Raw genomic sequence first — 15,481 nt, 5'->3', positions numbered from 1 at the left:
GCACTAGCACCTTACCCACAGCACACCATCTAGGCAAAAGTTTGCCATATCCATAAAGTTAATGTGAACCCACTCGAACCCGGATGGCAAGCACGGAACGAAGGACAAAAGCACATGCACCGACGCATTCATATCCACGCTACATGCTACCCTGTACCAATCGTACATATTTCCAATCTCCGAAACGATTCGCACGGTGCAGAGAGAGAGAAAGAGAGAGAATCTGAAGCACGTATGATAGTGTTTCCGCATGCTGCGATCGAAATGCAACCACTTCCGATTCTAAAACTTGTTCCCACCATGCCCCAAGTATAAGAACGATTGATACAAAAAAAAACCTCCCACGAATGAAGAAAGGAAATAAAGCACCCCGGAAACGGAAACAGGAAGGTAAGAAACCAGAGCAAGGTAAAACACAACGTACAATTTGAACCAATTTGCATTCACCAAGTCACACACAAAAGTGAGAAATAACGCTGCCCGCTTTATACGGCGGGCGAATGAAATCCTCTTGCATGCAAACCGCCTGCTCGTGTTCCCTTGTCGCCCCCATTCCGGTGTGTGGACGGAATGTCCTCCCGGCAATCACCCCCATGTGGGTGCTTTTGGCGTATTCTCAGGAAACGATCCTGGCCGAGTGTGTCCCAAACCCTCGGACCGGCCATCAATGCCGGTATTAAATTGTACTTTATGAGTAGTTCTGATTTTATCTGTTCTCACCCTTCATAATGTGCCTAAACGAGAGGTTTGGCCCACTGTTGACGATGGCGTGTCCTTGCGACCATAATGTGCGCTTCATGCCAACACGGATACACGATAATCGCATTTATTTCAGCGTTTAGCACGTTCCCATCCGGTGAATAATTCGCCACAAGCATGTAGCAGCATCTTCGGTTGGGTTGTGGCGATGGTGTGTGAATTTCAACGCGGAAAGTAAGGCACAGTTGAAAAACTCGAAAACTCTGCCGTACGGTCATACACACACGTCCTGCTTGAGGTAAGGCTCCTGCTTGAACAAAAAATAAATTATAAATGATTTTTAAATTACATTCTGTTACATTCAGATTAATTTCCAGTTAAATTAAATTACATCAACCCGACACGGCACAAAGAGCATTAAAATAGACAACACAGATTCGAAGGCAGTTGATCCCGAACCATCACGACACAAAGCTTCCCCGGAATAATGCTATCTTGCTGCTTCCAACAACAACAACGTTGCGATAGCATGCATGGAAAACTCTAATCATGCTTGTCTTCGTATGCAAACAGTATTGCTTCCACGCAATCTAATTCCAGCTCCAACAAATGAAGACAACGGCACAACATAGTTGCAGTTTTCAATCGTCACAAACAACTGCACAGGCATGTAATTGAATCGATTTTCATCGACTTTTGCCGGGTTCGTACGATCCCTGCACAAACTTCCCCCAGATCCGTACGATTAGACTATGGCAAAGCATGAAATGGCTGCTGTTTTTCCCCTCAGTGCCTTATTTTAGACCAAAGCTACGCTTCCTTCCCACAACCATTCGGTAACTCGTCGGGCTGTAATGAAGATTCCACTCTCCGAATGGATCTTTTGTGTTGTCTTTGGTCCGGGGCATCCGTTTGCCTCGTACGCCACCATGGAACCACAGCTTCCCTCGAACGCTCTTCGCTAGCCAGCTGGGTCCCATGATAAGTGATACGAGCTTCTTAAACCTGGATGTTCCACCCATACCTAGGGTCGACGACGTAGTCCGACACATCCCGCAGGAAAACAAAGGTCACAAATGCTGCTCTGGGGTTTTGTTGGAAGCTTTCTCTACGGCAGTGGCAAATGATAGCAACTACCATGTCCCAGCGGATGGGAAACTTTCCTTTCCGTTAGATACCACTGTCGCTCCCAACTGTTGCCCTCCCTTTCCGGATCGACAGTGCAATGTGGAGAAGTGCTGGAAAATGTTATCGATTTAGGCGAGCTTTACTGTTCAGTGAAGGAAGGAGGAAGGAAAACGATACTAACGCTAACTTCCACCACTGCCTCGTACACAATCCTTAAATCAATAGTGTGTGCAATGGGCTGTACTTGTGTACCGAACGCCCGGGAAGGATTGTTTTAATAGGCGAGGCAAGATGCAGCTGAGAAAACTTATCCTAACCGAAGCGATCGCGAGCGAACGTGTAGGTACACGAATAATTCAGTATGGCATTTCTAGTAATTGCTCTAGTTTTGTTCTTAGATATTTTACGTTTAAATACGTTTAGAAATTTAAACGGCTGATATGTAAAATAAATTCAACAAAATAGGTTCTTTCTTAAACTTGCTGAAGACTCCCAATGAAACAGCAAGCTCCTTTGGGATATTTAATTCAACAACAACCTGTGTTGAACGGCATCATCCATTTGCTAAACATAAACACCGACTGCTGTTGAGCGAGTAAATCTACAGCATCCTGTCTGTACGAGCACTGTGCGCCTGTACCGGGAGTAGCTTTTCCGAGCAAAAGTTTTCCGAAACACGGTTCCGGATACAACTACTCATTCGCGTCCGGAGCAGCTACTGGCGAGCAAAGGGTAAGAAATGCCAGTTCGATTCGGTTAAGTAAGTTCAAGTAAACATTTAGCTGCTGTTCTGCGCAACCCATCCCCGCTATTAGTGCAAGGAATTTCCCTCTCGATTGTTTCGCTAAAACTGGCAACTTTATCAACTCTATTTACAAGACTGCAATGTTAAGGGTGTTTGTAAATGTAGGAGCATGTGGTTTGCTCATCAAATAAAGCTGTAACAACAGAATAAATTCTGCTTGGATACACGATTTACAACCAGTTACGTTTCACTGTATGCACAAAACCAGTTGTTAGAAGCCTACGATACCTACCTAGCGTACGATAAACCTACGATAATAGGCTAGTGGACATCATTGCAAACACATACCTTCTACGGTGGGTAAATAAGTTGTTCAGGGCTTTCCACATTTCCTTTGAATTTCGTTCATATTTCTACACAACACTTTTGCGAACACAGTACCGGCACCAACGGATTGTAAACAAAACTGAACTGTCAGCTGATGGCGATTGTTCGAAATGCATCACATTCGAATTTCGATTTCGAATTTAGTTCGAAATATGAATACCGATTTTCATAGTAGACAGGTAATGGTTATTTCGGAATACTTGTTTCTTTTATTACTTTACTTAATCTCATGTTTTTGAGAATTTTTGGTCTGTGTGTTTACATGAAGACGTTGAACATACGCAATAAATTATGCTTAAAATTGTCTTAATCCCTTTTTTATTTTTAGTTTTTTTTCTACTTTCCTTAAGTTTAAAATAAAGTTCAATATAAGTGCACGAAGTGCATTGCTCACGTACAAAGCAACTCTTGTTTGGATTACCCAAACCTTTTTGCGAATGCATACGCAGGGAACGATTCTTTCAAAACAAAAGTGTGCATTTTAGCCGCAAAAGAACAGTACACACAAATTTTGGTTTGGTAAAACAAAAGGCACAAATATCGTGTATATTTCCGGATCTGGTTGCAACCCTCGGGACCAGATTCTCGCTTCCTTGCGAAAGGCAACCTAAAAGGACGAGACAACAGAAAGCCTGTTCATCATTCGATTGTTTACGATTGTTAGCAATGGTGTGAGTCGAGTGTTGATGGTAGCTTTGTTGTTGCGGAAAATTTATGACAAATTTTGATCTATTGTTGGCGTACCTCAGCAGTCCGTTCCATTCCCTACCAGAGCACTGGGAATTGACCGAAGGGAAATTCAACGCCCGATATGTAGCTGTACGTATGGCAATGGACTTTTCATGCATACGACGTGTTAATCATCCCACTAACAACCCCCTGGAAAATCCCATCACCGGCCTTGGTGGTACTTTGTGCACTGGAAAAAGGGTTCCCGTTCCCGTTAGATTGAGAAAGGATTTAATTTCAGCATACACATGGATAAACATAGCGACACCAAAAAGCCTTTGGTCGACCAACCCTTTCTGTCCCTGCTTCCGGACATCCAAAAAAAGGATGCTTTCAGTGTGAGTGGAGTTTTCATTTAGCACACAATTCACAACACTCCCAATCCTTCCCTTAGCACAGCGACCGAACATGTTTTCCATATTTGTGAAACGACCCAACCAAAACGTAACAGATAAATTAATAAGACTTTGAAAAGTTCCCTTTCTTTGGGTTGTAGTTGTAGGCCGGCGCCATTTGCAGCAAGATTTCTACAGGCTTTCAGATTGACCGTAGGCGGGTATTCGACATGAAACTCCAATTCATAACATCCAAAATGATAATTAACTCCCAGATTGCGCCCGTGTGGGATTCTGTGTCGGGGGGTGTTCTCCCGTTCAGAAATCATCGTAAATTCATTGCGTTCGTTAACGCGTCTTCCGTACGGCAAAGCCTATTGGAAACGAAGGGATAACAACCAGTGAAAAGTTTGGAAAAGTTGCTCAAACGATGAGATTGTTTGCGGTTCGGATGAATGTTTGCAAGAAGCCAGCGCCAATGAGGCATTCAAGTGCAAATAAAATTTTAACGCTTCATAATAACTACCAAACTTATTTGAGTTGTTGGAAAAAGTATAGCTTCGCTAATAAATGAAATCAAACTATAATAAAACCATCACATCATCTACAGAAAGCCACAATTATTTTTACGGCAAATTCGCCAACCCGTCCAAAACGCGCTTGACTGCAGATGAAGGTAAAATTTGGTAGAAACTGTTAAAAACTCACCTACCTGTGGCTAATTGAGCTTCGGGCATGGACACACCAAGGTTGTACCAAAGGTAAATAAATAATCACTTCAACTGGAAGAACATTCCCGGTTCCGGTGAAAAGGGTAACTTACTAAACTTTTCCGGTCCGTAGCTTTTCCTATCGCTTCCCCGCGCTCACTGCAACAATTCTTAGGATCTGGACGAATGAATAACTCCATTCCATGGTTTCACACCCCACCGAATGTTAATTATTCTGCCAAAAACTTATCCCGCACAGACCGGAAAGCGATTCGGGTTAACGTTGCCACTTATGCCTGCAAATGACAACATCATATTTTTATGCTTTCAAAAGAAATAGTACCGCCACCGATGTATTGTTTAAATTGCAGTTTAATAATAACATTTAAATATGACGCATCTTGACTTGAAAAGCATTTGACCCCCAAAACCTATTTAGTAATTCCCATTGCCCCGCATTACACGTCGATACCGGAACCGATCCTTACGTCCGTGGGCCTTCGCTGGAATCCAGCGTGACGGAATCGGCAATGGTTCTTTTGGTACCTGCACACCGCAATACATGATGTTGATTAGCAAAGCGTCATACCAGGATAGGGAGTTCCTTTGCCCTAGCTCACCATCCCAAGGAACCTTGGCACGCATCGTGTCCAGTGTGTTCGGTTGTTTTGAAAATGCATCCCTCCGATAGTGCATGATGCTGCCAAGATCGTAAGGTACGTTGAAAGTGGTCGTATTTGCTGGATTAACCAGATCGAAGTTACTCTGTAAAGCTGAAGGGTAAAACATTTATAGAAGCATACAGCATTCGTGGATTAAAATGTCCCATACCTTTGTCAGGTAACATGTTCTCGTACAGGATGGTAACGTAACGGTCTCGATCGTGTCGGTTATGTTCGTGATAGAAGCCGAGTGTGTGCATCATCTCGTGTACTGGCGTTGTGAGTGAAGTGGCACAGCCTGATTGCAGGTTTAGTACGGTCCGTTCAACACCTCGACCCACATCACTCCAACACCCAGCGTCGGAATTGTCAATCGAAACGTAGGCAACGTCCTGTCCAGCACGGCGTCTACGAAACCGTACGCAGGTGTGTCGTTCGAATTCCCGCATGGCTCCATTTATGAACTCCAGCTCTGTTGAACCTGTGTCGATAAGAAAGCAAACCCATGTTATAAACCCGCTTGATGCGCTTGCTATTAGTACTTACTGAAGCTCCCGTCAATCGAATAGACAACGGTTGCATTTGGCCAACGATAAGCCGCATCCGGTGGTCCCGCAAGAGCATTCTGAAAGCGTGGCCTTGGAAGCCTCATATCACCACCGACAAGATTCCCAAGCTCCCATGGTTCTCGTTCCGACATTGGATCATGGTTTCGCACGAGTGAGTCTGTTATTAAGTGCAAATGATGGTAGTTTTCCCGTAACTTCACTTTAATGGCGAAAATTAACCTCCTACTACACGTTCCCTACCTACGGATGTATCGATCACACGGTACAGAGTGCTGCCGAAAATGGAAAGATCGATCGGAATCAACTCGGAGGTAGCGTACAGTGTGTTTAACACAGTCAACCACGCTAACCTCGATACCCAGCTCCCAAATAATGTTTGCATTCTTACCATCCAAGCCAAACTGATCAAACAAAGTTGTTGCACATTGAACTCATGCGACTTCCACTCAACATCAAACGCGATCCATTCACTACAGGCAATAAAGGAACTGTATGCCTAGCACGTCATAGTCGGTAAGTCGATCTCTTTGGCCCAGGGCGATGCTATTCCAGGGATGCCTCGGGAGCATGGTAGGCAATCGGCCCGGTGCGACACTATACATCTCCGGAGTATAATGCATAATGCTTTCAAAGTCGTAAGGCAACGGGAATGCAAGCTCCGTCCAAGGTCGAACGATTTCGTAGTTGTATTGAGCAACGGGATGCGGCATCAAGTTGTCGTACAACACGCACAGGTAATGATCGCGATCGGGTCGTGTATGTTGATGCAGAAAGCCAATCACGTGCATCAGCTCGTGCAGTACCGTTCCAGGGTGTGAAGTGCACTGTTTTGGGAGGTTCATGTACTAAAAGCAAAAAACAAAACCATTAAGCATTAAACCGTTCTCTCTAGTGATCTCCTATTACCGTTTGTCCTCGTGGCTGGCGGCCTGTATCTGCCCAACATCCTGTTCCCAGCCGGTTAGATACGATGAGGTAGTGATTTTCTGAGGTTCGCTGTCTAAATCGTAAGCAAGACTGTGCGGCCAATAGCTCCATTGCGCCGGCTATGCTTGATAGTTCAATTTCATCTAGAAATGGGAAGAACCACAAACATTTAAGGCCAGTTGCTGCTAGCTGTGTGTGTTTTTTTTTAGTTTTTGTACCGAAAACTCCATCATATATGTACGGTATCGTAGCATTAGACCATCGGTAGTCCTTGGGAAGAACGTGTTCCATAACAGTACCATATTGCCGTCTGTAAGGCGTGCAATCTCGCCAATCTAAATTCTGTTTTTCTATCCAAAAGTTTCAGAAAAGAATTTTTGAATTTGTGTGACGTTGTGTTAACCGAACAAATCTCCATATTTACCTGTTTCTTTTGGCGACATAAGCAGAAAGAGACTTACAAATACCGTCGTACTACGAACCATCGTTCACCAGAGCTCACTAGCAACCTGAGATAGAAAGCAACAAACAGATAGAAACAGCTTCCCAAACACACTCACCTATGTCATCTTTTCAGGGTGCAACTACAACAGGAAACAAACACACACCGTAAACCGTCACACACACAGATTAGTACAAGCTGATGAGGCTTTTGATTGAATTTGTTCATTTTGTTTTCTTCATTAAATAATTTCCATACAAACAACCAGTTGTTTTTTTTTGCGAATACTTTTTCCCTTATTCTTTTTTATGTTTTGTTTTACTCATAATAAACACATTACTAGCGCTTCTCAGTTACTTCTTGCTTTTGCACGGTCGCTTTGCAAAGCAAAAAACGGAAAAGGGTAACAATGTCAGTGGAGCACGTGTGGGAAGGGGAAAGTAAAGACAAAATCGTGAGAAACAATTTACTCGTAGAATTTATACCTTCACTACACCAAACATGGCCCAACAATGGCGAAAAAACGCAATGCATGGCCGCATTTTACATGTGTGTTTGTTATGTTCATTCGTTTCCTATTGTTTGTTGCTCTTGCTAAATCATCTGGGTGTACTAACAGTGTTTTTTTTTGCTATTTTTATTTCTTTACTTCTACCTGTCGTCCACTAATGCGGCATCTTTGGAAAGTGTAGTGTTTTCTGTTTCCGGGCTCATTTTTACAAACTTTCATACTTCTGTTGATTGTGTTTTTTCACCACTCAGTGTATTAAGTGCTGCAACAACAAAAAAAATACACGCTGGCAGTGAGCTAATGCAACTCAGCACCAGTTTTCTGGCAAATAGAAACGGGACCAGCAAACTGAGCCTAATTTCTACATCTGTCGTAAATATAGCGCAGGAGATAAGGTAGGATCTGTAGGTTACGTTACACACATACGCGTGGTGCGTTACCTTTGAGGTGCCACCGGTTCGACCGCCTAAAACTAAGTGTGAAATGAGTGTGTGGCTCTCTGGTCTAAAATTGTTCAACTAACGTTTCGGCTGGCTACCGGCCGGCATTCGTTCTGCAAAAGTAATCGCCTTAGGATCGCCAGGAGAGAGCTTTATTGTTGTTCTATTATCTGTTGTTCGCCTTTCTGTTTTAAGTTTAATTAAGTGTACTGGATTTCTTGTTTTTTTTTTGTTTTCTAAAATAGTATCATGTTTTAATACACATCTCATTCGTCAACATTTCTTCGTTTACCTGCTAGTTATCATAGTTTAAAGGTGTTTCAAGAGTACATTGATATTGTATTATTATTATTATTACCTTACATCATTTTTACTTGTTAGCGATTAAATACTACTAAATATTGGGTTTTCGTGACAGCACACTACTACCTAACACCTTCAAAGCACATCATCATCCGTGTTTACACAACTATTCATTGTTTCATTTGTTTTATTGATCATTTGTGGCGGGGGAGAGAAAAAAAAAAGCACACACGCACGCACACTCGAATTAGATGAACGTGGTGGTAGGATGAATGGTGGTAGTACCAGTCAATACTTGGATGAAACGTATGCAGTTTAATGTATTGCTCCCAATACACAATTATAGATCATCCTCATCATCTCTTTATACGCAAAATGATGTGTGAGTGTGTGTCATTTTAGTGATATCATCTTAGTCAATCTTAAAATATGCGCCCGTTGCTAGAATCGTTCATCGGCAACACGCACTCAATTTACCAGCGTTTCCCATATCTGTTGTGTTTAGCATGTGTGTGTGTGGGTGTGTCGTAATCTACTTGCAAACAAGGATCTAGAACCGTCGGAGAGAATTTTTTTGTCTGCGTTTTGCAACTTCTATGATCGAAAAAACATGGATTTCAACAGGGAAGTTAGTATTGTCGGCAATATGATCGCCTTCGTATTATTTCTTCCACTAAAATGCTCGACTATTGCACAACTGCTTGCTTTACAGTTATGCAACTCACTTACCGCTACCGAAAGCTAGGCATCATATCAATTCACTCCATACTACTACCTCATCCACTTACATTGGGCTTATTATTCTGCTCTGTGAATTATTCGGTACCTTCGCCACTCAATTACACCACTTCACTTTGTTAAAGTTAATAAGGCAATGTCAGAAACGAAAATTATTTTCTCTCGTTTTCTAAATCCATTAAATTGTGTTTAGCTTCATTCGTTTCAGATTTTGTGTCAATATGTATATGTTTTTTTTTTCTTCTTTAAGTTGCTGTTGTGTTTGTATGTTTTTTTTTAGTTTTCCTTCTCTATGCTTAAGTAACGTTAGATTATATATTTATATATATTATCGAGGGTGTGTTTTTTTTTCTTTTCAAAAGATGCGTGTGTGTGTTTCATGAGCGTGTACGGTACTGTGTCACAATATTCGGTGTTATCCATTGTTTTTACAATTTTCGTTCTCTTTTCTTTTGCATACATTTTCAATTGTTTTGCATTGTACCGCTTTTCTTTTTAAGCATGTTGTTCTTCGGAATGTACGCAGCAGAGGTTTGTAATGTAAAACACACAGAGGGAACAGAGAAAACATACTTTCGCAAATCAATGGAAAATGTTCACCATTCGACAAGCAAAGTCCAAATGCTTCTTTCCGGGTTTATTATAGCGATTTTTCTTCACATTGCCTAGTGTTTACGGATAGCGTCCCTAATACTTTCCTTCCCATTTGGAGTGGCCTTTCTGAGTGACTTATCGTAGTAAACAATAGCATTGTATAAATGTATAACTTACTAAGATTACTGTGTCAGTTGCAGTGCGCCCCCTCCCGCGTGACGGTACGCGCTCAGTTCCCTCCACGCTCACCAGCAATCACCGCACAGATAAAGAGTTTAAAACGATCGCTTACAGCTAGTAGAGTTAACGGGGAAAAGGTTGATTATAGGTAAAGGAAATCATCCTCAAACAGCTACACCTTCCCGGTGGAGTGTCGACCTCCTAGAACGTAGTAAAACTGATCTCGTTCTGCCCGAACTCGACCCGACTTTCGGGTAAAGGTCGACGGCATTAGCAACTATTGACAGGGTTTGTTAGTAGTATTTACGTGTAGCACTGGAAAAATATATCTCTGCTTATAACTCTATAACGCGTTCTTGGCCATTCTTACCACTTCTAGCATCTAGCAGTTGTAGCAACTGTCCGAACGATACCTATCATCCTTCCGGAGCGCTATCGTTCCGCTTAGTACACTAAACATCCGTTCCGACAATGGGTCGAAGAAAAATTGTGGTAATTGTAAACCGTCCCCATTAAAAGAGAAGTGAGATAAACGCTCAACGGAACTGCTTACTACGGGACGACCTAGTCGGAACTAATCCACAGCCTTGCACACAGAGTGAGTTGTCTCTAAATTATAACCAAAAGTGTTCAATTCTGTGTCCTACAGTTACAGGTTTGTTTGTTCGAGCAATCGTTGTAAAAAGCTCAACTAGCACGAAATTAACCATCGGGTCGGTGTATGTGAAATGTTCTTCAACTTCAGCCGCAAACAACGTTTCTTTTTTTTCCAAAGGTACTTTGTTTCTCATTCGCAGTTCCTTTTCTGCAATGGGTATGACAAACAGTTAATGTTGTTCTAATTATATCAATGAGCATAACTAGCGACAAACAGAAAGCTAGTGTTTAACAGGTTCAATGTATCATGTTTTACTCTCCTAAGTATTGTTCTGCATTGTGGGCCAAACGTAATGTATTGGCATGTTTGGTTCGATCGATCGCGATGTTACTTTTAACCAGCACCTCTAACCATTGCCTTGATTTCTTCTTCAATAACAGGGTTGTAGAATTTATATTACCACTAGATTTAGTATTGATTTTCTCGCTTGTTTCTCTAACTCTTACATAACATGTTTCGTTTGTTTGCGGGATTTTAGCTTGGGGTTTCATCAACAAGTTTTACATTTCTCTCTTGCGCACGCTTGACTGTTTCGCATACACAACGTTGTTGCGTGTTCTGTCTTAGTTTAGTGTTATTGATTATTAGTTTTTTTTGTTGCTCTCTTGGTTTTGCCCTATTCTCCTTACTTATTACGGTTTCTTAAATTCAAAATTGATATTAACCAGTCTTTTCAATTTCAACTTACATGTTTACCATTTTGTCGCTATTTGTTTTGTTTTTTTCTTCTTCTTCTTACCACATCGCTAGAATCGTTTCAATTATAGGGGTTTTTTGTTTGTTTGTTTGGTTTGTTTTGTTTACTTGTTTCTATTTGCTTGCTTAAGTACTGTAAATGTTATTTAAATCGTGGCGTTTCTTACGTTGTATGCTTCGGCCTTACTCCAAATATTGGTCGCTATCCTCCACACCATATTTCACATGCCGCTCTGTTCAGATGTTTGTTCTATGGACTTTCGCTTTCCCTTCCTAGCTGGCCATCGTCATCCTACTACATAAGTGTACCGGAAAGAAGCCATTGGACCAGAACTACCCTCTGTTGTGAGTTGATTATGTTTGCTGCCTTGGGATTCACGAGTATGCAAAAAGACTAATTGCGGCACCACCACCACCTAAAAGCAAACAAAAAAAAGATAAAAGTCATATTTATCTAAAAAAAAAATAGAAAAAATAAATCAAATTAAATGGGGGAAAAAATTACTACAGTAAAACAAAAACATACGAAATGATATGAGACATGCCGAAACGGCAAATTAATATTAAATGGGTAAATTTATTAAGTTTGATCACTTAAATACAAAAACAAAAGAGAAAAAAATATGATGTTCTTCCGGTAGAAGCGAAAAATAAAAATGATTGAAAGAAAGAAACGTAACCAGATTTGTAACCGTAACGTAAATATGCATTCGTTAATATAAAAGAAATAAGAAGACCTTTCACTTTGAATTGTCCACGCGCGTCCGTTTGTAAAACATTTGTTCGTTTGAATCATCTTCATTGCTCGGTATCGTTTTCCGCTTTTTGCGCTTAGTTTGTTACATTTAGAATTAATTCGTTATCTTGCATTCAAATCATAAAATAAGCGCTAGCAACCGTCCACCTTGAGAGGGAGTGTACCTGTAGTAAGTTAATATTTAATTAACAAACAATTTAAACAAAAAGTATCATTAGTTTGAAAAAAGGTAACGCTAACGTAGATTTCTTATTAGTTACTTATATTCCTTCTTGAAAGTTTCGTTACGGTTTGTTTGCTATCTGTTAGGACCACGAGCTGATCGTTATCTAATTAAAAACCTTATCTTATTCACACGATTTGCAATGAATTGTGTGTGTTTTTTAACACCCTTGCACCAGGGGTGGTTCAGTAGCGCACATTTCATGTTGCTGTTACACATTACAATAACAGGGCACACTCCTCTCAGGATGTAAATGAATTTCAGAGCCGTTCTCGATACTATGTATCAACGAAGCGAAAGAAGGAAAAATACAAAATTTAAATCAAAATTTCAAAACGAAAATTATCTTCACATCATCTTGCATCAGGACAACAAAGGGACTGGCGAAGGACTTTAAAATAAAGAAGAAAAAAAAATGATACAAAATCATAGCATTGTATACGTACGTATATGCTTGAATTATAATGATATATATATGTATATTTATGCATTTATGGGACAATGAAAAGATAGCAAATTACACAGACGGACAAAAAAATAATTAAGAAAATAATCATAAAGCGGGACACATAAAATTATACGCCAACTGTAGCGCGCTTAGCATAACGAACTCTGGATTTTTCCTCATAGGATCTTTCGGGTAGCACACACACACACACACACGCTCTCATTCTCATTTTCCTTCGATTGTTACATAGTTCCTTTCTTTTCGCTAACCTCTTCTGCTCAGTTTACAACACTGTTACACATTTAAAAAAAAAACAAGCACTACACAAAGAGAGAAAACAAAGAATACAAACATACGATAGAACTTATGGTCGAACAAAACATACATAAGTGTGGAACGAGTTCCACCGAGCGCAACAGCGCACACAGGAAGAAAGAGAGTCTTGTGACTGACTTTGCAAAAGAATTTACAAGTACATTAATCGTTTGGTGGGAGTACGTAAAGGAGGCACCGAAAGTGCAGGGAGTGCGTAGGGGGAGCGGTGGATAGAAGATGGGAACAAGAACAATACAATTATCCTTCTTAAATAAGAACTTTTGCGCACATTAGAGGAGACTCTGGAGGAGAATGTGCCTGTTTGTATAGAATTACTTTAAAAAAAACACACACATACACATCAAAAGGACGTAAATTTAAACAGAGAAAAACAACAAATATCTAACATCCCCACTCACAGCTCACACGACGCACCGTGTGTGTGTGTGTGTGTGTGTGTGTGTGTGTGTGTGTGTGTGTGTGTGAACGGGGAGAGGTGTGTTCGGGGTGTGAGGGGAGGATGGTATTCGATACCTTTTGCCGTTGTGGAAACAATAGGGAAAATTCACGCTTCTTTTTTTAGACTTTAAACGCGCACGCACGCCACAAACACCTTTGCTTCACATTCTCTCCTTCTTTCTCTCTTGTCCGCTCTTAATAATCTGATCTCGGGGGGCTTAATTATTGTTTTAAGTTACTTGTCGCATTTGTTGTTGGTTGTTCCTACACACTCTCTCTCTCTTAGCTTGCTAACTAAAACAAAAACAAAAACGTACAAAAACAGGGCTTCCGTATTCGCTTTGACCTTTGTGTACTTACTACTCGTTTCCTTAGCGTTTCAACTTAAATCTTGGCTGCTTTACCTGCGTCTACCTACTAAAACACACACACTTATTACGTGGAGATCCCCCGACCGTCGCCGTGTCACTATTTCAAGGCTTTTTTGTAGAGTTTTTTCTTGTCATTTTTACTGTCGTGCTTCGTGTTTTCGACTTTTAGCAGTAGCATTATTAACACAACGAACTAACCTTACACAATCGAATCCCATTCGTAATGTTCCAACCTGTCTTGCACACTCTAGCTTAACACACACTCAACAACTCTACACCTACTACAGTTAGTTTATAGTTTAGCGCTATTTTAGTTTGATTTTTTAGTTTGTTCTCTATTCTGTTAAAAATGATCAACTCGCCTCAACGCACCCACCTCCATCCAGGCCACAAAACCAGGGCAGGAGGAACAAATCTTACACGATCGTGGGGTGGGGGGGGAGGGGTTTAATGAACGCAAGGCTACGTTAACTTACAAAAGAATAAATTCATACCAGTTACGGTTTTCCATGTTTCCACTACTACTGCCTACAAGAGTTGTGTGTCTTTAAGCGTATGCTACCACTTACTAACGGATAGTTTCGCCGCAATTCCCCATAGATGGCGCGGAATTAAATCCAAACCGAAAACCCTAGCACAACCGGCGGGTAACCCTGTCCCCCTCTTCGCCGCGATGGATGCTCTCTGTTCTGTCTGTTTGTTCTGTGCTTATCGCGTTTATCTCCTCCATTGCTTTTGTTGTTTTAAACCTCTTGTGTGCGATTTACCAGCTACTAACCGTGCGTAAGTCTAATAAAAATAATCGTGAACCTTCGCGCTTTGGGAGGTTTTTCTTTTGCTGTGTTTTCCTCTTGGTTTGATTTTTCTAAAAGTTACACAATATCAGTTCTTGTTCTTAAAACGCACGATAGGCGCACGCGTGTACCTTATCATAAAGTGTTTGTATATGTTCTTCTTTGCGTGTGTAGGGTAGTGTTCTTCTTTTCATTTCTTTTTAAAAAAGATGTTTAATTTTTTAAACGCTTTCCTCCACGCTTCCACGCTTAGATGGTAAGGTTTTGTGTTTTTGTAGTAGTAATGTTTTTTTAGCTATATTGGTACATTTGTTTAAAAACGAATCGCTTACTCGAAACCTGACAGGCAAACCTATATATTAGTTAAGGGGCTTGGGAGTTGGGAAACGGAGGGCTGAACGCGTCACGCAAGGATACAACACAGGGAAAACAAGGGAAAGTTGGGAATAAAAGCGTACGTGTTTGGTGCTGGAAAGCAATCCTGCATCTTCCCGCACTGTAATTACATTCAAGCATGGCCACATTTGGGACCGCATTTCGTGGGATGGGGGAGTTATCGCAAATGTACAGTAAGTGGTTCCGTATCTATCCGAAGGCTATACGAAAAATTAAAACATAAAAATACTATATCCTTATATGCTCGAGAGGTTAAACAAATGTT

General features: G+C 41.0%; 2 protein-coding genes across 2 annotated transcripts; both read right to left on the bottom strand.

The window, feature by feature from the left end:
* Positions 1–5,168: 5,168 nt before the first annotated feature.
* On the bottom strand, positions 5,169–6,346 carry LOC128298585 (hatching enzyme 1.2-like). The gene is made up of 4 exons (XM_053034354.1): positions 6,205–6,346; positions 5,942–6,121; positions 5,565–5,876; positions 5,169–5,506 (listed from the first exon to the last, which is right to left on the bottom strand). The coding sequence occupies exons 1-4, from the start codon at positions 6,344–6,346 to the stop codon at positions 5,169–5,171; spliced, it is 972 nt and encodes a 323-aa protein (XP_052890314.1).
* An 88-nt stretch (positions 6,347–6,434) lies between these two features.
* Positions 6,435–7,376, bottom strand: LOC128309865 (astacin-like). Its single transcript, XM_053046352.1, has 4 exons — positions 7,316–7,376; positions 7,110–7,241; positions 6,871–7,034; positions 6,435–6,809 (listed from the first exon to the last, which is right to left on the bottom strand). The coding sequence occupies exons 1-4, from the start codon at positions 7,374–7,376 to the stop codon at positions 6,435–6,437; spliced, it is 732 nt and encodes a 243-aa protein (XP_052902312.1).
* Positions 7,377–15,481: the final 8,105 nt, after the last annotated feature.

Source organism: Anopheles moucheti, chromosome 2 (assembly GCF_943734755.1).
Source record: "Anopheles moucheti chromosome 2, idAnoMoucSN_F20_07, whole genome shotgun sequence".
NCBI classification, from domain to species: Eukaryota; Metazoa; Arthropoda; class Insecta; order Diptera; family Culicidae; genus Anopheles; species Anopheles moucheti.
Note: the sequence above shows the minus strand (reverse complement) of the source record. Positions and strands in the feature narration are given on the sequence as shown.